At 39.9% G+C, this 23,380-nt stretch overlaps 1 protein-coding gene across 1 annotated transcript in view; it reads left to right on the top strand.

Annotated features, from left to right (window-relative positions):
- The window catches only part of LOC108148286, a 111,388-nt gene that overhangs the window by 60,101 nt on the left and 27,907 nt on the right, over positions 1 to 23,380 (top strand). Inside the window, exons 3-8 of the mRNA XM_017275251.2 lie at positions 5,229 to 5,361; positions 16,024 to 16,162; positions 16,243 to 16,312; positions 16,878 to 16,988; positions 22,889 to 23,095; positions 23,165 to 23,310. Coding sequence (XP_017130740.2) covers positions 5,229 to 5,361; positions 16,024 to 16,162; positions 16,243 to 16,312; positions 16,878 to 16,988; positions 22,889 to 23,095; positions 23,165 to 23,310 — 806 coding nt within the window. The remainder of the gene's footprint in view (positions 1 to 5,228; positions 5,362 to 16,023; positions 16,163 to 16,242; positions 16,313 to 16,877; positions 16,989 to 22,888; positions 23,096 to 23,164; positions 23,311 to 23,380) is intronic.

Below are 23,380 nucleotides of genomic sequence, written 5' to 3'. Positions count from 1 at the left end.
TAATGGAGATTTTATTTTTAAAGCAAACTTTGTTGATTAATGCGTTATATAAAAAACTTTTAATAAAAAAACATAAAGTCCCTTTAAGCTACTTACTCTAAAGGAAACGTTTTCCTTTTTAAATTATTAGCATTGTATTTAAAGACATACAGATGATAAGACCCAATCGATATTCGAAATATTGTTCTCCTTCAATATTTATGGGCATTTAACTTTATACACAAATATCAAAAATATGTCATCGTGTTGTACTAGGTTTTATTTAGTGTAGCCTCATTTTATTTGGAATGTAAAGGACCCCTGCATATTTTAAGCTTTAAAGACAACGTTTTTTTCACCAAAAATCTTTTAATTTCAACCTGCGATCTTAAGATGGTTTTTATTCAAGTGTGCTGCCATAGCCATGGATTTCATTATGCGCATTTTCTACAACTTTTTGGAGCAAGACGCGTTAGCATTGCATACTTTTAGGCGCTGATGCCGTGCCCCTCCTGCCGCGCTGTGTTTTGTGTCGAGCTTTTGCGCAGACACTGAAATGCAATTTGCATAAGTTTCACAGCTTCTTTCGTTTATATAGGGCGAGCGGGCTGGGACCGGCGACTTTTCTATATAAATATAAATACTATGTGCATAACCCAAGTGCGCCGAACGACGTGCCGTAGTCGCCGTTGTCTGTATGTGTGTATGTGTATGTGTATGTGTATGTGTCTGTGCCATCTATCCACATTCAGTCCTTGCATCTGTGTGCTCGCCTTGGTGCGTGCTAAGTATGTGTTGCCTAGCTGTTGGCAATTTTCATAGGAGAAAAAAGTATAAAAAGGACGGTTGTGCAGCCAAATGAAATTTGTGTTTGTTTTCTACTTTAGCCAGCATAAAAAGTGAAATGACACTGGGTAACGCAGGAAAAACGTTACCGTAGCATATAGGAACCAACGGAAATCAGCAGGAAATTCTCATTCCCTTGTTAAGATGTTTGCCTTGGTGCTTCCCTTGTGCATATGTGTGAAATGTCGTTAATGTAGGTAAAGGTTACACGCTTGAATATCAGCTTTTATTGATATCAGACAAAGGACAACGCTGGAGAGGTCTTGATTCGATTGGCACAACAACTACATAATAAAAAGCTAATTTTAAATCGCTCAAACTTAACCTTATGCTGCTAAATATTAAATGAATAATAAACCTCATATGAATATGGCATTTCATTCTGTTTCAGAACTCATCACTTAATTCAGTTGTCTTTTCTACATAATGCTAAATAAAAAGGTTATCAGTATTAAAGCTATATTCGTCTTGATGTTCCGATTGCCTCAAGGCATAAATGGTCTTGTTAACTTGAATGCATTATTTTTGCGGTTTAATCCTTAATTAATATAGTTTTAAAACTGTCAGCTAGTTAAGATATTTTTGTAAGTGACTTGTCCGTTATAAATAAATTTATTATTGTCAAGAACCACTTGCCTAAGCAAATTAATTTCGATTGATAAACAAAGAAAATGCTGAAATCAATTTCCCAAAAATAGTTTTGCCTTCGATTTGCACTAATAATCCGAAATTGACCCATTTTGCCGCATGCACGACCTCGCACACATACTTACCCCACGGCATACACGCGCGAGTGAGTGGAGTGACATTTGTCTATCCGAGCTGAACCGTTGCCGCTTGTGGCAGCCCAATCCGGTGACCTCAGAGCCCCAGAAGCAGCTTGCCACCAAAGCCGCAGCACGCGCCACTTTGTCCAAAATCCAGGCAGTTGGTTTTGCCTGCCTGATTCCGTGGTCTCTGGCCGGGAATGGGATTGGGATTGGGAGGAACTGCTCCGGCCATTCCATCCTCGATTCCCATGTGGGCCCCACGGGCAAATCACTCATTACACACTTCCGCTTGCGCGACGCTCACGACGACGATGACGCTGACGAGCGGCAGGCTGATGATGGTGATGGTGATGGAGCTGGAAAAGGAAAGGGAAGAAAAAGGACGAAGGACGAAGAACTCGCAGACGAATGGCGGAGGCGGCGACGGAGGCGCATATCACAAATTATGTCAATTTGCTGCAACAGCCCGCCAGCCTTTGGGACCTCGAGACAGCGGCAGAAACAGGACTAGCACACTGTGAATAAAATCGTGTACAAAATAAAGGACTTTGTTCTGCAAAACGGCTTAATCGAAGTATAATGAAAATGAGAAAGAAAAAGTATTAAATACAATTGAATTAAATTTATAAAAGAAAAACTTTATTTTACCGATGTGTTTCAAGCATATTCTTTGTAAACATGTTTGTTGTTTTGAAAGTAGACTTACTACTTAAGTAAATTATGTTTCATAAATAAAATTTTATTATATATATATTAAAGTAAATTAAATCTAGTGTACATTACAAGTGCTTAAAAGTGCTGGCTCTACGGTCCTCGACTTAGTTTTATTATAAATTTAATTCTTAACGAAATTAAAGATTTAAAAGCGAATTATATGAATTAAGGATTATCGCCTTAACAAATAAGAGCTGTGGATTATTAAGTTTAATGAAAGACGGTGTATTCAAATCGTTCAATAAAAACTTGTTGATTCTAAAAAAAACTAGTCGTGAATAACCAAAAAATTAGAAATGAAAATATAGTTTTTGAAAAACACTGAATAAACGAAATCTTCAAAATAAAAATATTAAGATATTGCGATCAATGAAAATGGAAATGGTAAAGAAAAAGGAAAAGGATTTTCTCAGTGCAGGAGCTTTAGCCAACTGATATAGATGGGCCTAACTCAGTCTGCTCGTCGAGCATTTGACATCTTACATGGGAATTACAAACGCACGAAAATTGCTACCATGTTCGGCGACAGCCCCCTCACCAATACAGCTGTAGCTGTACCCCAACACATATTCATATACACATATATAGTACACGATGTATATCTGTCTGCTTGTCCGATTGTCAGTTTTCCAGCGTGGGCGAGTCTTTTTCGGTGGGTGGTTCTGGGTCGGCGTTTTCATGTGCAAATTTCTGTAGTGTGCCATAAATTATCCGACTGGGAATTGCTTTTCTATAAAACGTGCGCATATTAAATAAATGTCAACAATTTTTGGCATCGTCTGCAAGCTGAGCAATGGCTCTGCCGCACTTCCACCTTTTGGGGCCCCCGTGTTTTTATTCCTTTCACTCGTTTGGTGGCTGCCGAAATTAAATTACGCGTAACACGATTGTGCGGCTCCCTTTTGGGTATTAATGAGCATCAGGCTGTAAAATAGGTTCATGATGGATGTGTTCGAGTTTCTGGGTTTTGACAGCTGGACAGGTGAGCAATTGAATTTTCAATTTCAAGCAACAAAATCGATTCGTATGAGTTTGTCGAACGTCAATCGTTGGCAAACATGTCCTTTTCTTTGATTTGCGTGGGGAATTCGATTGATATTTAAATTCTTGGGGTAAGTGGACTATTTTAATGGGCACAAACGAGCATACAAGATTCCTCCTTTTTTTTAAAGAAATTAAGAAGCACATATTCCCTTTTTTATAGCTTTGGCATTGCTTACACTTGTACTGCGCTTTTTAAAATAATTTTATGATATTGATACACGAACTTAATACATATCATCTAAGCTTTTTTCTTTTTTATATACAAATCAAAACAAAGGAGAACTGCTTTCCTTCAACAAGATGCAATGACTATAGTTTGTATAAGCTTTAAGTTACAAAAACCTATTCCCAGTATTTCGTCCATGTGCTCTGTTTTAGTTTACTCTATACTATCGTCACAACTTGATCCCATCTTTATCAATTTCCCCTACTCATTGACAACTCTTTGATGGCTATTAATGTTTTATTCATCCAGCTGATTGATGGGCATGCATTTACAGTTCATGTTTCTCTTATTAATTTACGACTTGTGACGACACAAAAAACTAAGCAGCCAAGTCCCGCCCCTTCGACCGCTTTGATCCTGCTCACGCCAAAGGACAATTAGGGACTTTAACTTGGGTGTGACAGTGGGGAAATTGGGAATCAGCCGGCCAACTTTAATCCATTGTCATTTTGCCGGATTGGATGGGAGATGGGGGAAATCGGAGCACTAGATTGGATAGGGATTGGGAATGAGTTTTAGCCATCCGGAAGCGACGACGATGCCCTTAGCATTTATCTATTTTCAGCGACATCAATTGGCAGTTTAAATGCAAAAGATGAGGCCGCCGTGAAATCACAGACCGGCTATCGTCATCACCATTGTCGACGTCATCGTCGTCGTTGTCGTTGTCGTTGGCTTCAATTTGGCATTAATATTCCCACTCACGTACTTGGTTGTGATTATGCGAGTACAACGATGAACGTCAGCGGCTATTGCGGTTGAAAGGAGGTGGTGGGTGGTTGAAGGGATCTGGGTGGTTCGAAGGTTCCATGGTCGGGTGGTCCAATGGTTGAGGTTGTCGTGCGGTTGCCGCCTTGCGTGCTCCGCGTTTGTGGGACGGCAGTCTCAACGTGACACTTAAAAGGCAGCGTTTTGTTGACATTTGCTAGGAAATCGACGAAGGAGTCGAGTCGAGTCGAGTCGAATCGAGTCCGTAAGTAATTGTGGCAACACCCCAAAAGCTCAGCCCGGGCACAGAGCAAAAAGGACATTTTCATATTGTGTTAATGACTTTGGCAATAGTTTTGTCATGACATTTCAAAAGTGCCACTCCACCTGTCGTTTCATTCAATTGCATTGGGTGGAAACGGTAATGATACACTACGGGAAAAATAAGTCATACTTTTATTAATCATTTTTTTAGTTCTGACCTAAACTGTTAGTTCATTTGTTTGTCAGTTCAAGTTAATTACCTATTAAGTCATTAAAGCAAACTAACAACTTGTTTTACACTAATATTTAAACTCAATCAAAGAATAATTAATTTTATAAAATGGAGTTAGTTAAGAAATAATAATCTTAGATATTTATTCATTTATGAGCTGTAATTCTCTTGAATTACGTTTTTTTTTATCTAACTGATTACTCAGAAAAACAAAAAGGGATGTCTTTTAGGAAATTGAATTGTATTACAAATTAATAACTTAATCACGTGTTATTATAATTAATATGTCACTTTCTCTTGGAATGAAATCAAACTCATTCTGGTGTATTTTCATCCAAGTTAATAGCACTACCACTAAGACTCTGCCATTATTTCTTTCCAGACCACACATATATGATTATTTTACCGCAGTGCACTCATAATTGTGTTTCCCTCCCCCTTTCAGTTTCCACAGTGGCCGTGGAGGCCGTCCTGGGACGAACCGCATCCTTGCCGTGCGACATCGAGCCGGAGGCGAAGGACGATCGGGTGTACATGGTGCTGTGGTTCCGTGAGAGCGCCGGCAAGCCACTTTACAGGTAAGCAGGTGCCCCCGTGCGAGGCAGTCGAATTTGAATCCAGGCTAGCTAGCAGGCACCGGCTAATTTTATAGTCTCTTTGAGAGTTCAAGTATGTGAATGTGTGTCGGTGCGGTTGACAGAAGTTCCGCCCTTTTCGGGGCTGGCCAACTGAGGCTACCTTTTGATTTATAAGCCCCTCCAGAGGCAACTCTCTCCACTCCATCGAGCCGACAGCTTCATGAGAAATGGCAGCAGTTCATAATTTTCAAATAATTTATTATTTTAATAACATCATCAATATCAACTCGGTTCGGGTGGAGACTACAGTGAGCGAAAGTTTTTTTTAAGCTACTGAAAAACAACTTAAATGAAACAATGAATCTTTTTTTTATAAAAAATGTATGTATACGTTTGTCACGAAATCTTTGATGATTTTGCCATTCTGTTTGACAGCTTCCCTTAATAGAATATATGTACTTTTGTAACTCGTAGATTTAATTTTCTCCTAGTGTAGGTGCCGCATCAGCCTAGTCCTGGAACTCGGAGCCAGGACATGGCTCCAGGAGTGGGTCAAAGCAAAACAAAACAACGGCATGCCAGGCAGGCCAAACAGGGCGACATGGGCTCATATATTAGCCGCAGGGCCCCAGTCAAAGGACATCGGAGGTGAAAAGCGGGGGCAGCAAAATAATGGCATCCAAAGTGAAAACTGTTTTGGCGGCAACTTTGATTGTGGGTGAGGGAAGGAGGTGGAGCGCCATCCACACCCAACCCACACCCACACCCATGCTGATGTCCTCGAATCCACGCTGCTGTTATTTATAGAGCTCGCTGGCGAACGTGTGCTTAGGTTTAATATGTTGCACATTATAAGCAGACATCGATATCCTTTAGCCTTGTCAATTTTGCTTACATGTGCTTCCTTTTCAATATGTTGCCAGCGGGTGGACGGGGTTTTTCGGGAATAAGGACATAGACAACGACATGGGTATGGATATGGACACCAGTACGAATACGTATACGTATTCGTATATGTATATGTATACGTATACGAACGCACATGTATCTCAAGGGCGAGCGCGAACTGTTCACGAGTCCTGCCGCCCAGGACTCAGATCCTTGTTGATGTTGTTGCTCCTGCCGTTTCGTGCACTCAATTGGAAGCAATAAATTTCAGAGCAGACAAAGAGGAAGAGATGGGAAAAGGAGGTGAGTGCTTGGACCAACGAAAACAAGCGCAACGGCAAAAAAAAAAAAAAAAAACGGAAAACTAGAAAAATGTGGAAAACAATAATGTCGCAAAAATTTCCGACTTTATAACCAAAAATATCCGAAAGTGATTCGAATTCGATTTCCCTTCCAGGACAAGTCAGTGCACACAAAAAAAAAAAGAAAGGAAAGCAAGAAACAGGAATGAAATTTAAGGAAATAAATAACAGGAGCGAGGACAACAGCAACAGCAACAGCAACAGCTGCACAACTGACAGGCAGAAACCAAGGAAAGGCTCCGTTTGAGCCAGGACCTGTACTGCGGCGTAAAATTGCCAGCTCTGCGTGAAGTCGAAGGACACACAGAGGGGCAGCAAAAGCAGAATGGGTCTTAGAAAAGAATCAAAACCAAAAGCTAAAACCGAAAAGGCGCCGAAATTGAAAGCAGCATGTGAAGGGCGGCAAGAGTGGGTTGGGTTAAATAGGACACTGAACGGGATCCCCAAGGTTTTCCACGCTCAGAGAAAAATTTCCAATCGTTTGGGAAAGAAAAATAGAAAAACTCAGTTTTTATATCATATTGTCTTTATATTCTAAAAATTTTTTTCTTACATTAACTCTTCAATCATAAGTAAATAATTTAAAATATATGATTTTTGATGATGCTAACTTAAAGCTACAAAATTATTCGAAAAGCTTAAGGGAAAATGTTAAAAGAACTAGTTTTTAGTAATAACAAATTTCGAATGTTAGGGCTCTAAAACATTTTTTCAAGGGCCTTAAACATCCCTCTCATAGGCTTACAATTTTGATAGCAAGTTGGGCCCAACATTTTGACTCTGTGTTGTACATCCTTTTTGTGGGCCAGGCTTTGCAACATTTGCAAAGGCTCGTCACAGCTGGCAGTCTCACCTAAACAGGCTCGCACACACCTACGCCCACAAATACCCTGAGCAAAGACCTGTCTAGCAGCTCCCCTGCATTTGACAGCTTTACACCCAGATACAAAGGCAAAAGCCAAGGCCCCCGAACAAAACGATGTCCTGCCCAGGAGGCTAAAAGCAAAAATATTAAAAATTATAATGTTAACTTTTGCTTTGTTGTTCGACTGGCCGACAAGCAGACAGTTTTTTTCGGGTTTATGGCTCGAATGGCTGTCTGGCCGGGATTTGTTTCTGCTGACTTTGACCCTTGGAATGCGATTTTCATAAGATTTTCATACATTTATTTGTTATGAATCGTGGGCGATATAGGCCGAAGGTGCGGGAGGAGCGGGAGGAGGCGGGCGGCTTTGCCCTGCCATTATTAAAATTAACATTTGCCATGACAGCCACCTGTAACGAGGAGCGAGAGCCAAGCTCTGTGGGTCGACAGGCCAACTGTCACGTTCAATATTGCAGGCCATCAATGGCATTGGCAGTCCGCCACGCCCACCGCCCCCCGCCACCCGGAAAGCCTACATATTAAACAAAAGGCAAAAGGAAATGGCTACGAAAATCAAACAAGAGCGCTGCACTCGCCATTTCCCTAGCAACTGGGATTCACGCTGGGATCAACTGAAATTAAGCAATAAAAATATATAAACAGTAATTAAAATTAACTGCACTTGCACTTGCAGTTGATGAGCAACGCGGGTTGATATGTTAAAAAACAGCAAAGGTATATTTAAAATAGTTGTATATTATATGCTATTTAATTGTGGAATTATTTGGGTTTTTATTAAACTCTTAAAAGGAACTTAAAATCAGTAGTGGTTTGGGCATTTGCCTAAAATATAACAAGTTGTAAAAACATTAAATTGTTCCTGTTATTTGTAATTGTAATACTCGTCTTATCAGTAATTCAAAACTTAGTTTAATCAGATAAGCCTTAGACTCACTAAAAATAAGATTTCTTCATAAAGTATATGTCTTACGACCAAAAACATTAGGCACTAAAATGAATAAATTATATTTTCCCCATTTTATCGGATATACATATTTGGTTATTTCTAGATTAGGTTAATCGACGCACACAAACGCCGAGAAACAAATATACCCCCACTGCCTTGTGCAAACATGAAAGTTACAGTGGACTTTAAGCCGGGGCCACAATCAAGGTTAATTGATTTTTAAAGCTCACCTGGCCGCCCTTCTGCTGGGTGCCAGCTATCCGTAGGTTCCGTGGCATGAATAATTAAATTCGCAGCGAGCACTGGGTCGAATTGGATTGGTCTGCTCTACTCTGTTCTGTCCTGGGCTGCTCCTTCCTGCTCAGTTCAGGAGGTCTGGCTGTCAAAAGCGGATAATCTGAGTGGCACGCTAACTGCCATAATCGCCGGCAGCCGCCTGCCAAGAGCCCCATAAATACGGACTGAGCCGGGCGGCGAGCAAGTCCGGATGGAGGGGGCAATCGAAAGTGCATTCACTCCACTAAGGTTGAGCCGTGTGTGTATTTGGCTGGCTGCTTGAGCATCGGTCTGCCACAAAAGTAATAAACCACAAAACGGTATTCAAAATGGCTGGCAATAAGGGCCAACGCCGACGGATGTAAAGAGAGCCTGAAGATGGCAGAATCTCAGCCAGGAGTAGGATATCGCTACACTCTGAATAATCATGACTATCGATTTTACTAAATCTCGGAGGGTTAAGTCAATATGATAGATGAGATAATAAGTATTGCATCCTGAATTATGTTCGAGTATCTACCTACTAAAAATAGTTTAACTGTTAAAATATCTATTTTAAAAAAAATAGAGAATTCAAATAGTTGTCAGTGACAACAAAAGAGTTTTACTTGAAACCGTATTTAAAAAATTAGTAAACGTAATAAATATATAGTATAACTCAATATTTACTACTATTTTTTTAATAAATTCCCTGCTTAGGGTAAGCATTCAAGCTGATAAAACCTTTTCAAAACAAATCAAATAAAAAAGCATACAAAAATTTTGTTTGGAAGCTTAAATACAGAACCATACTTTGGTAGCTAAGAAATATTTATTTTAACCACAGCGAACCGAATAATTTTTCTGAGTGTGGAGAAGAGGACAGCCAAAAGTCGTGGCCCAAAGGCAATTAAGTCGAGTGCATTTTCGGGCCATTTTACGAGCGGTGGGGCGGCTCTGTAGTCGCACTTGCGCGAATTTCAGGTTAGATGGGATATTTAAAACTGTAATTAAGTTTCAAATGTATATGCAATCGTGTGGATGTACGTGGGCGGGTGTGCGGGTGTGCAGGTGTGCGGGTGTGCGGGTGTGCGTGTGTGGGAGCGGAAATGCATGCGGAGCATGCAAATCGATTTGGGCGCCACTAAGCTCTGGTTTCCACCGCCGACAGAGAAATGCCAACGTCGGGATTTTCTTTGTCGGCTCACCACTTGGTCACAGTCGGAAATGGTGGTCCAATCCTTCCACTGATTGCGCATTCGAAGGCGAGCGGCCAATTACCAAACTTCTCTCCATCGTCGTGATTAACTTTTAATGACTTCGATTTCGGTAATTGGACGGAAGGAATTTGCCGTAATTGGAAAATTCTGGGAATTTAACATCATTGTATATTTGAACAGTCTGTTCTTGTTTTAAGTTCCCACAATAAAGTATTTATAGTCATTTTAATGGACCGGAAAGTAAGCATCTGAATTCAATTGAATTGTTATCAAAACCGCTTTTGCTTAAATACCCCTAATTTTATACTGACAAAAATTGTAAATTTAATATTTGTAATAGGAAATATATGTACCTTTCAGGTTGTTTCCAAGATATTTTTATATCTTTTCCTAGCTAAAGCAAAGACTTTTGATATGCTAATGAACTATTTGTATTTAAAGTATTTCTCATTTCCTTTTTCTCTCTAATTTGTGTCCTTTTTATTTCAACTCAAAATGGTTTGTCTGTTGTTATTGATACTTTGTAAGCATTATTAATATGTTATATCCTATTTCTATTTGCTAACATGAGTCTGAAATTCTATCACTAGCGACCCTTTTTTCGAGATAATTTTTAGACCCAATCAAAATATTAAAATCTCTTCTCCAACTCCTAATTCAGAGTCTGAATGGCTTTTGGCCTGCGTAACCCTAACCTGCGGCAACACTCATGAAATACCGAAAACCAAATAGGCAAGCCCAAGATGAAAGTTTTATTTTGAATTTATTGCCGAAATTATTGGGCGACACTGCATAAATTTGAACTTGGCCACCGAGCACAACGAGGACGGCGATGTTTGCGTTCTTTGTTTCAGCAATTCCCTGCCTTTTTTTCTTGGGGTCCTTCATATATTCATATGCTACAAATTATATAGTAAAAGTTAAGAAGAAGATGAAGCAAAAACCAAACAAAAACCAGCACCAGCGGCAACAATGTGTGGAATGATGCCAACAAATGTCAACACCGTTCAGTGGAAAAGCGTGGTGCTTGGGAAAATTGAGAGGGGGGTGTAGACTAGGGGAAAACTGTTGTTGGCAATAACAAAAGAAATTTACAGATATTACACAGCATGGCTCCATAATAACACCAATACCCACACACAAAGAGAGAGTGAAAAAAGGAAAAAAAAATACAAAACAAAACAAAACAAAAACAAAGGGGCAGTAAAACCATTTGCATACTTTTGTATGTATATGGGGGCGTGTAAACAGCCCCTTTTTTGGTGTTATTATTGTTTCATATTTCTCTCGCTGCTACGTTTCTTTTGTTTGCCCCGATGTGTGTGGCTGTGTGTGGAAACCAATTTTAAATTTGTTGCCACTTTTGTCGAGTTACGGAGCATACTTTTTGGCGCTTCATCATGGAAACTCCCGCCCGTGCGATAGGGTTTCTTTATGCATAATTTGATACGGGCCGCCAGACAATGTGCTAGTGTACAATGTGAGAGAGCCCATTCTCACCTGTCTAATTTTGTCCGTGGATGTGAATGTGGATGTGGATAAACCGCCCAAAGTGGGTCGTCTGTTGGCAGACCCTCATGCCCTTATAGTTTATTGCCTTTGTCAAGCGATGCATAGTTGAATTCCACAATTTATGTACCCTGTAAGAAGGTTGATATGGCTGGGTCTCACATAAATACGGCTTAGTCTATATTTTTAATATTAGGTCTCCAAAAAAAAATCTTAAGTTGGCTTTTCAAAAATCGTAATAAATAAATAAAAGCGCATCTTGGTGCAATCGCTCCTTGCACCAAAGTTAAGCTTTTGTTAAATACATTGAATCACTTTTAAAGGTGTCTAAAAGTATGCACAAATATATTTTATATGAGCAAGACCAATTGATTTCTTTATTTCATTTTTCATAAGCTAAGTGATTTTTTGAGTAAATATATAAAGCTGTTGGTGCACCTGCCTTTATTACAAACACAACTTTTCAAAAAAGTCTTATAGTTTTAACCCACTTTCAAGGCACATTTAAGATTTTCCAGTCAATTGTCATGAGTACATGGCAGTCGGGAACGAAATCTCTGCCAAAAGCGTTCCCACGACAGCAGCATCTGTTTAAACTGTCAGAAAATACCGACACACACATGGACACACACGCGCACAGCGACACGCTCTGACACATATTGTCATAAAATTATTCAATGGATATTGTGAGTGCAAAAGTTTTCGGTCCTTTTTTATTATATTTTTTTTTTTTTTTGAGCTTTCCTGGCCCGTCCCCGTCGTAGCCCTTTTGCAATCTTTTTGAATAGGATTTTGTAAGCGTTACAAACTGAGGAGCGAACAAAAAGAAAAAACATTAAATGGCAATATGAGAAGCTTGCTTTGATATTGGATTTCGGGGCGGGAACCGTCGGTTGCGAATACTAAATGGGCGGGGGCGTGGCGGTCAAAGTTTATGCCAGGCCACCGAAAAAACCGGAGCGTAATTACCAGAGCAAACCCATGCGATGCCCAGTTCAAGGTCCGTCTCGCATCGGGATTTGTTTAAAGAACGCAGCTCATTCACTCGGCCCAAGATAAAGTGCTACCAATTAACGCAAAATAAATAAAACTCAACTAATTGTTGGAAAAAAAACAGACCATCGACAAAGGAAAAGTAGAAGAATGGGTGAGTGGAAGAAGACCAATGTGAATGCGATAGATGCACTCACAGAAAATAATGTGTTAATTAGAAAACGTTAATGAAATGGTTTCCTAATTAGGATGGGTAGCAAGAAAATGAAATATATAAATATTTCTAAGCATTTTAAAGTTTTTCATGACTTTATTGTTAACCAATTTCTCTAAAGTGTGGTATAGTTATATTTTTATTTTTAAAATAATTCCAAACTTTTTTTTATTTTGAATTTTCAATAATATAATTATCTTCTCATTATTGTACAACTTTTTTTTGAAGAGTGCAGCGCAATCTCTTCAAGTGGACGTCGCGTGGTTGCGTCCACTTGTCTCCTATGCTTTCCTACTATTGCCGGACTTTCTCCTGCTCTTTCTCCATCCCATGGCCTTTCTACGTCGACTTTCTCCCGTCCCCTCATTCTCGTACCCCGCTCTGCGACGACAGTCAACATTTCTGCAACTGCCACAATGTTGTCTTCCTTTCTTGGCTTGGCTCATTTTTATTTTGCTCCTTGCTACTCGTTTGCTTTTCCCTGTTTGGCTGCTTTACAATTTGGCGTTTATTTTTCTGTTTTCTGCCCTTTTCGACGTCCCCTGCTCTTAGCAGTTTTCTTGCCGCTTTGCTGCTTTGCTGCTCTGCTCATTGTGCAAACTTGGCATTATTGTTTCCTAAGGCCAACAACGGGAAAACACAACGTCAACAGAGGGCAAGGCGAGCCAGGACCAAGACCGACGTATTCTGGACATATTTGGGTGACGGTGTCGGAAAAGGAAACTCCATTCCACCTTGCCTTATCGCCATTGCTCCTCCGCCTTTGTTGACTATTCGGCGTTTCTCTATTGTTTGCAAATGCGCAAAATTAAAAGCGGGAAAAGCGGCGAAAAGCGGAGGGAAAGCTGGGCAAAGCTGGGCAAAACTGGGGAAAGCGAGAACCTGAAACGCAGTTTTTAAAAGGAAATTTCCCAAGGAGTTCTCCGCACTCCGCAGTCCGTTATGTTTACATTTTCGCGCATATATTTAATTTGGCTAATTAGGGAACGTGCCCCGGGCTTGGGCAAGGCTTAGGAGCCTCAATTTATTCGCCGCATGGCTTACTGCACTTTGAACACAATTAGAGGAATGGCCAAACACATGACAAGGCCACGGAGAAATGGCGAAAGGCGAGTGGAGAAAGGGGGAGAAGAAAGGAGAAGACGGAGGCAGTCCCAGTGATAAGCATAAGAAATATGAGCACCGGATATAAATTGTGTCAGCGGCAAAATGATAAAAAACCACTTAAAGGCGCAAACAATACGGCCGCCGGGCGGAGGCCGCGAAGAATCCTGCCAGCCGGCACAATGACAAACCGCTCCGCTAACCGCAACTGGCTGGTGGGACAGCGGGACAGGGGTTTAGGGGGTGGGGAAAGAGGGGGCGGGGAAAGGACCCACAGATAGCACAGACTGCACGACGACAGCGGAAACAACAAAAGGACACAACTGGCTATGACTGTGCAAAGACGATGTGCTGGTGTGTGGTTCACTAGAAAGCGGCACTCAAAGAAAAATATTTCAAACACCAAACCAAAAATATTTAGCTCAATTTTAAAAATATGCGCCACGATTCAATGCTTGGTTAATAAATTATAATAAAATAATTAAAAGCTCTAAATGTCAATTATTTGTCACTATCAACTATTTTTACTAATTCCTAAACTCGTATTTTTTTTCATAAATAACAAAATGTCATAAAATTAAAGTACAAAAGATGAAATAGTCTCTATTCTAGCTGGTTAGCTTTTCGAATACGTAATATTTCTACATTTTAAAATTTGTTTATGTTATTTTCCATTTATAATATAAATATATACAGTTTTGTCCAATATTGTTATTCGCGTCTCTTAAAACATTAAACAGCATTTTTAAAAACATAAATAAATAAGTTATACCTAAACTTATCATTTTTAAATTAACTTTTAATAAAAAAAAATGTTTTTTCAATAAAAAAGCACATATTGAAAAACAAAAACAAAAGAGAAGAAATGTAGTAATTTAATTTCAATATTTCAACCAGTTTCAAGTCTGACATTGAAAGGTAAAACATATTGTTCTAAGTTAACAAAGTACTTTTTTTTGAGTGTCATAAAAAGAATTGTGGGAAAGCTTTGCCACCGCCAAGTCATTTACGGCGTGTCGCTGGGGGATCCGGGTCGGAGGGCGGGGGGGGCGTGGCAACCTACCCTCCAGGACGTCCAAAGCCCTTAGACGGACATTAACAAATACAATAAAAGCGCCAAAGATAGCACGTCAGGCTTTTTAATGCGCAAAATTGCAAACGTTTGCTGGTTCTGTGCTGGGCTGCGAAAATAATGCGAAACGGAAGAAATTAGTTGCGTGCAAATTTATGCTCGGGGCTCGTTTTGTCGACCCCTTGGCTCCGCGGGTCATCGGGCACAGGAAAAGGGTCATTTTGTAGACGCGTGAAAATTCAGGCCCAGGCCACTTTGGAGCGTGTCGTTTTTTACAATTTTCCATTCAATATTTATGCTTGGCACGAGAAATAACAGCCCATGTCGGTCCAATAAGTTGCAGGGTTTATGTAGTGGCCTCTCTTGAGGTTTTACAGCAGACTTTATACAAACCTGGCTACCAGCTACCTGGCTAGCAACTATGTATGCTTTCAGTTTCCCAGACTTTAGCTTAGCTTAAGTGTTAAGTGGCATGTTCTGGCCCATAGTCCGTTCATTCTCTGGTTTCATTCCATTTTCCTTTTTATGACTACTTAGCATTACCATAGAGAACCGCATTTGAAGTTCATTTCAGGTTTATGGCACTAAATTCTATTTTTTATGTAGCTCAGTCCTCAGTTAGCTAAAGAGTAATAGCTAAAAAGTAATAGTAATAGTAGTACTAACCAACAAAATATTGTGTATATTTTTATGTGTAATTATTACTTTGAATTTCATTATCAAAATAATTACTATTCAAACTTAAATCGTAAATATAGAAAGTATTTGTACAAAATGTTTGACTCTACATACTGAAAATTTACTAACAAACTAATCAAAGTCAGCAACATACCTAGGCTGCTGAACATTAACTGGATAGATTTTTTCTTTAAATAGTGAAAAAAATACTTTCAGTCTACCGCATAGGGACATTGACTTAAATCATTTCCACCCCATAAGGAAGATCCGTTTTGTATGTTCAAAACATAAGGTCAACCCCTGCGGTCATAGCCGATTGCAAACTTTCACATCGCATTAAAATTTATGACCTTGACTGCGACATCTGAAATGCTCTTGGAGCCACTTGCTGACACAACTTATCGTCAATATTTTGGTTTATTTCCCTTTATTTACTTATATTTTTGCATTTCCCCTGCGGCAATTAGATGGAGATAACGAAGGAGGAACTACTTAGGCAACTTTTAACGTTTCCGCTCTTTTTTTCCTTTTGCAGCTTCGACGTCCGAGGACGACCCTTCGAGAAGGCCCTGTACTGGTCGGATACCAACTCATTTGGGCCACGTGCGTATTTCGTTACCGGACAGCAGCCGGCCAAGTTATCGGTGGACAACATTCAACTGGATGACGAGGGCGTAAGTGGCTCAAGCTGGACCATTACCACCCGAAAACTGTGCTATGTTATTGTACGTTTTTTATTGGCTTTCCTCAACAGGTTTACCGCTGCCGCGTCGACTTTCAGAACTCGCCCACGCGTAATCATAGAATTAACTTAACGGTTATTGGTGAGTACCCGAAAGGCAGTGCACCGCCATTAAAGAAAGCTCTGAGCCCTGTACTATTACATACACTCTAAGAAATACCTATTGTGTGTGTGTAAATTGGAAAAACTATGTTGTTTGCTAAGAACAAAATACCAATCATACTTGTATATTTTTACGTAAAATCCAAATTATTAAAAATCGGATTACTTTATCGTTTATCATAGAACAGATTTTAAACATTTAAGATTTAATTCAACAATTTACAAAAATAATATAAAATCAACTAATAGAGCGTGCCAAAGAAATTACTAAATTTTAATATATTTTGTTAAAGATGTCCATGAAAAATACGAACAATGGATTAAAAATAAATTGTATTGCATAGTCTTAGAAAGCTTTATAAATTATCCAAAATCAATCGTGTTTTCTGCAGAACCCTAATTTTTTTTTTTAATACTTCAAAACGGTGTATTACTATGCATTAATTAAATACAATTATGATCAATTTTCCCGAATAATAGATCTAACTTTTCTTAGTGCATCCTTTTTATAACGAAAGTCCTACTTTCTCCGCTCTTCCCTGCAGTTCCTCCGCATCAAATACTCGTGTACGATGCCTCCGGTCGCGATGTTGCTGGAGCTGTGGGTCCATTGCTCGAGGGCGATAATATTGTGTTGACATGTGAAGTGCGTGGCGGTAAGTAAATCATGATAAACGACACCAAGGCATACACGTAGCCTCTGCCACATAAATGTGGCACTCAGACAAAAGGCTATCAAGCTGGGGAGGTGGGCACAAAAACGCAACTGATTCCAGTTGCACTGAGAAAAAAGATTTGAGTGAGATTTGTAATCAAAATCTAAATTAGCATACAACATCTTAATGTTGAAATCCAAATGAATAAAATCAAAATTGGCCTGTCAAATCTTTATTAAAATAATTTTAAAGTGCGTTTTAAAACTGTCTTACCAAAATACTAATATCTTAAATTAAGCTGTATAGCTAACTAACTTAAATTTGTTTGAGCTAATTATATAATTTTTTTCCGTGCCATCTTTGGTAAAAGATTCAGTTTCAGCCTCGTTCGCATCCAATTCCACTCGACCCTGCCCGTCTATTTAAAGAATTAAAGATGAAAAGCTCCAGATAGGACCCAGCCGTGACCGAGTCTGGTTGGCTGGTTCGAGTGGGGCTGGGCCTGGCTGACTAAGTCATCGTAAATAATAAAAATAAATGTATGTCAAAGTCTGCGGTGACATGGCCGCTCCACAGACACTTCTGCTTCTGCTTCTGCTTCTGCTCCTGCGTCTGTGGCCGATGTCATTGCCAGTTTGCTTTCAGGGGGGAAATGAAAATGCAACAATTTCAAGCGTCTGGCGTGCTTTTGTTGTGCACGCCACATCCATTGGCCGAGCTATGACCTGTAGGCATATGCGGCATCGTTAATCTTTAAAGAGGTCCCCAAGGTGAAAGGCGGCGCCCCTCCATCCCCCATCATCCTCCCCATCCACCCCCATCGACCGCATCCTCTAAACTTTTCACTCGCCTTTTTTGCTGCTGGCAAGTGTGAAAAATTTTTGTACAAGTTGCTCGCTTCGCCGGCTGGCTTGAGGGGTTCTCCTCGCATGACTGAGTCCATGGACCATGGTTGCGAACCGAACTCAACCCATCGGAACTGGCGATGGCGACGAATGCCCGACATCAGCATTATAAATCATTAACTTTCCTGACAACAATATTTTCAGCGCACACCCCAGACATTTTCCATGTCAACTAGCAACGCGATTTGCGAGCTGCCTTTTTTCTCTGGTGGCCATACTAAGTGGGTTTTGCCAGAGCTTAAAGCCAAAAGTGCAGCTGATGGTGTGGAATCTGTTACTGATGCTCGTGAAAGTTTTTAAGTCCGTTTGATAGTGGAATTAGTTGATTATTACAGACAGCCAGTGGATACAGTTCATTGAACTGCTTGAATGGGCTTTAAAAGTTGCCATAGACCTTTGATAGAAATAACATTGTTCTTTTAAGTCTGGCATAAGGTATTGGAGAAATATAGCCTTTTAATAGCCGAAAACTCATTTAAAATTTGTTTTCTATTTAGTTCCGATTGTTTATTTATTTATATTTTGTAAGCTCAGAAGTATTAATACTTAAGTTAAGTCTTAAAAAGTCTTAAAAGTCCCGATGATGAATTAAACCAGTATTTTTGCTTGCAAATATCCTGCTGTAGAATTAAAAGCTCTAAGGAGAAAGCAAAACTTTGCTGCTTAAGCGAGCTCTTATTTTTATATTGTGAATACCAAAGAGAAGTATTGAAGGACCTTTCTGAAGCCTGTTCTTGAACTTTTCAGGCACCAAAAGCCGAAGTAGTGGCCCAATTTTGACTGAAGGATCCCAGCCTTTGTGCTGCCCAAATGCTTATTATGGCAGGAGGTGTTTGGCTGCTCCGTGTGATTCCTGGGCTGCTGTCACCGCTGCATGCAGTGCTCCTGTTCGTTCAGGTGCAGCACTCTGCCGTCAAAAGATTTGTCCTGCGCCTTGGAATTTCGCATGATGGTTTGCTTTGGCTGCATTGCCTCACGTCGCCGCTTTGACTAAACCGCATGTGAATGAGCTAAACAGCCCTTTGCGGGGGATCGAGCTCACAGCAGGGCTTAGGGGGTGGGGGTGTTTGGGTGTTGGGAGTGTTTGGGGTGTTTGGGTGCCAGGGGGTGGAAAGGGAGATGGGAAACTACGACGACGTCGACAACATTCGCTTTTGACACCTGCTGAGCGACACGCTTCTTGGCAGGTGGCACTGCTCTGGAGCGGCTCTGATTTGCATGCAGCATTTCCCGCACACCCCAAAATCACAGACCCCTGCACTTAAGAAAATTATATTTTTCTAAGATTCTTGTCAAACTGCCTTCGCTTGTATAAGGTTTTAAATATGTTCGCCTTACTTGCTGTATTTATTACTGATTTTTATGCATGCCAAAGAGTTGTTTACAATATTAAACATTGTTCAATTATTAAAACAATGCATAATGTTATAACAGCAAAATCAAACTTTTTAAAACTAAAAACTATTATGCAAAAGGCTTTACTTTCTGTCTTAAAAAGAAAAATTGAGCTATAGTTATCTACCGACACAATGCTTTTGTCTAAACAGTAAACCTTTATTTGTTTCTTCGTTTAAAAAAAAATACATTTTTAATTTAATTTATCATTTATTGTGAATAGCACTTTACATAAAAGTGTAATCTTGTCTACAGATCCGTTAGAAATACTAAACTATGTGAAAAACAAAAACTAGAAACATTAAAACATTATTGCTTTTTATTTAAAGTAAAGCATTAGCTTTATTGTTGTACATTTTGTATCCCAGTGTAAGGGTTGGCTCCTTGAAAGACCGCAATGCAAGCTCGTATTTCATTTGGCTCCTGCCAAGGGCTCAAAGCCAAATTAACTAATATCGCAATTTCAGCGCCACATGGCGTCGACAGAGCGAGCGATGGTGAGGTATTGCGAACGGTGGGTGCTCGCATCCTGATTAAAGCTAATGCAAATCCTGACGCCATTTTTATGGCCAGCCACCAATCATAGCCCCCGGCACAATAAATGCCAAATGCCAAATTGCTTTATCAAGTTTATTAACTTCGACTAATAGCAATTAATACCGGCAATAAAAAGCTAATCTAGGCGGGCCGCCATAAAAGGAGCCCGGGTTATCCATTGTGTCCGGTTCCAGTTGCCCCCGCCTTCGCCGTCCTTTGCATATTTGACCCCCCCAATCCGGCGAGCATTGTCCGGCGGAGCAATTGTCAACAAGCGTAAGTATGGCTTAGCAAATGGCAAACGCGCTGTCTTCATTACACAAAGGAAGTGGGGTGGAAAAGAGAAAGGAAAGGAAAGAAAGTGGCGAAAGTTGGGGGAGGTGAAAGCCAGCTAAATGCCGCAGGGAAACTGTTATTTGTCTATTATCCCTGCATTCCCAGTCCGTCCAGCTTTTTCGGTGCGTGTGCGTTTGCGTGTGTCCTCGATGGCTTATTGTCGCCGAGTATCCTTTGCAATCAACCAGCATTCTGGCAGTAAATTCCCAAGTCCACACTCCAGCTATCAGCTACTTTCGCCTTCAATCTCCAACCCCCGATCCCTTTGCCAATGCGAATGCCAATGCCAATGCCAATCCCCAGCTGCTTGCTGCCATTGTTGCTCATTTCCGCAGCATTCACTTGGCTCACTTAATGGCCCAAACCAAACCCAAAGGCTATGCCAAAGGCAAGCAGTCGGAGCCCAAGCTTTGGGCACTTAAACGGATTAAAAATATTTTCGTACATTTGATATGTGAGCGAGTGAAATGCCTTTTCCTACCACTTTCTCCGGGAATTGAGCATTTGCGCTGGCAGCAAAGCGAAAAAGTGATTGCAGAATTTCAATTGAAATGCCCGGGGGTGCAGATTCGGAAAAGTGCATCGAGAACTCCCAACTCTGGAGAGTAAATCGATGGCACATCGAACATATAGGCAAGTCATATTTTATTAATTTAATATTTGTACTCATTGGGTAAATTGAGACAGGTGGAAATCGGATTTGAAGTAGATGTGAAAAAGGGAATATTTTTTCCTCTATAGGAGGCTTTTAGCAAGTGGTCTACTTGAATTAAAAGGCATTTATTAAAGTAGCAAAAAATAATCAACCAAAAGGGTTTATTCTTCAACAAAATCAATCTGAAGATTTTAAAGCTGAATAAATATCAGTTTTATTAAGAGATGAAAAGCTTTGTTTTATTTGTGTTTTGGGCCCATGTGTTGTTATTGTTGAGTTATTTTTGTGTTTGCTCGAACGTTGTTACTCTACGTTATTAGATTACGGATTTTCTCTAACGCGTTTCGACAACCATTGTTGTCGTCTTCAGGACACTTGATTTATTTTTGAGATATATTCATATATATACTGATATAAGTGTAGTACAGATTTTAATACTTAAAAACTTTACGATGATTAAAAGCTCAGTGTTCAAAGTGTGCCTTTTTAAAAGAGATTTTTATGATTAATTAAATATAAATGTTAAAAGAGCTAATATATAAAATGTAGTTTATTTAAAAACTGGTTTTCATATCTGGTAAATCATCATAACTTAAATTAGGTAGATAGCCTTGTTAATGTTAAAAATTCACAAATGGGTTAATACAAGACCAACACAAGTGTAAATTATTCAAATATTTAGTTATATTGGATTGCAATTCCAAAAGCCAACCAAATTGCGTCAACAATTCCGGGAATTCACTCTTAATTATTGTCCAACATTTTGACAAAGTCCATAACTTTGTGATATATTAATCGGCTTTGCCAGCGCTACCAAATACAGCATAAATATGTATCAAAATGTGCCCTTTTATCCGTTCTCCCCTCGCACTAGTATTGTTTTCCATTCGGGGTCATCAGCATGTCCCCAAAAACTTTCCGCATCCCTCCCGTTGGCTCACCAACCAACTAATTCAATATTCACGCTTATGCGTTTGCTGGGAAACCCATGAGCGCCTCCTGGCCTTTTTTCGACCATCCATCCATCCATGCCGCCCGGCCCACTGGCCCAACTTTGCTAGTTAAGCTGGCTAAGCCTTTTTTAAAAGCCTTGGGTACACACTGCTAAATGCGCATTATCATTAAAATGTTGAAAGTTTCCTTCATTTTTTTTCGGTCATAAATTTTCGAACGCGGCGCTGTGGTCACGCCGCTTCCGTTAGAAAACCACCTCGGGAAAACTCTCTCTAGGCGGGCTAATAATGCATGAGTGGAAAAGTTTGCTGCCAGCGAAAAACAGTTGGCACGAAATTTTAAATTAATTTATGCATTAAACATTAATTTAAATTTAAATTTGCATTGCTTGGCTGTATCAAAATGTTACCCCTTGTGTTAGATTCTGGCTCATTGAATCCAATACAAAAATTGCTTCTGGCTTTATTGCCCCTTTGTTAACGCTATTGTGTTGCGATAAAGTCGGTATTTAAAATATATTTATTTATTACTAATATAATAGAATTGGTAAATCGACGTATTTAATTGACTATATTGAACTTAATTTAGAATCGCGGTAACACTGAAAATATTATAATCAGTTAGCATTTTCTGGGAAACGGAATGGTTAAATTTTCTAATACTTTAATTACAAATTAATTTTAAAGTGATTACAGTAAAACTTAATATTTTTATTTCTTTAATCATTTATATTTAATACATTCGATAGGAAGTCTATTAATAAGTTTCAGTTAATATCGCTGTCTAGTTAAAGTAATTGCAAAAACCCAAAAATATACTTTATATTAAAACACACAAAGACAAGGAGCTAGACATGACGTCTACATTGGTTTCTCAAAATAGCCAATTATGGACCTTCGGTACTTTTTGTTAATAAGAAAAAGGGTAATTCCAGACTATATTCAGCCACAATCCATTTCTTATCAAAATAATGTTTTTTATAATTAGTTTTTACCAAATACTTGGTGTCTACAAAGTATTTATGTAAAATTTTCTGTGATTTATTCGTCCTTTAAATAGACATAGTATTAGTTAACTGAAACCTATAATAAATGTGTATTTTCCCGTCTCGTCAACAGGTCGACCCGAGCCCACGGTGACCTGGCTGAACGGGACGCGCACCCTGGAGGCGGGCAGTGGGGTGTCCATGGGCCGCCATGTGACCGTCAACCGCCTGGAGGTGGCCCAAATCTCGCGCTCCGCCCTGAACAACACGTACCGCTGTCAGGCTTCCAACACGAAGCTGGTGGCGCCCGTGGAGCGCAGCATCCGCATCGAAATGTTACGTGAGTGGCCGCAACGAGGAGTCTGTATTGCCAGTCACGAATAATCCCCTTAAACCTTTAACCCCGCAGTCAAACCCACATCAGTCAATTTAACCAATAAGTTGAAGGTCTTCGCCTCGAACACGCAGTACAATCTCACCTGCATTGTGGCCGGTTCGGTGCCGGACACGGAAATCAAATGGACGCAGAATAATCGGCCCTTCAAACGTGGCCTGGTAAGCTCCGTCCAGAGTGCCTAACTCAATCTTGGCCAGGCGAGAGCCAGTCTTATTTATGAATTTCCTC

Source organism: Drosophila elegans, unplaced genomic scaffold (assembly GCF_018152505.1).
Source record: "Drosophila elegans isolate 14027-0461.03 unplaced genomic scaffold, ASM1815250v1 contig_476, whole genome shotgun sequence".
NCBI classification, from domain to species: Eukaryota; Metazoa; Arthropoda; class Insecta; order Diptera; family Drosophilidae; genus Drosophila; species Drosophila elegans.
Note: the sequence above shows the minus strand (reverse complement) of the source record. Positions and strands in the feature narration are given on the sequence as shown.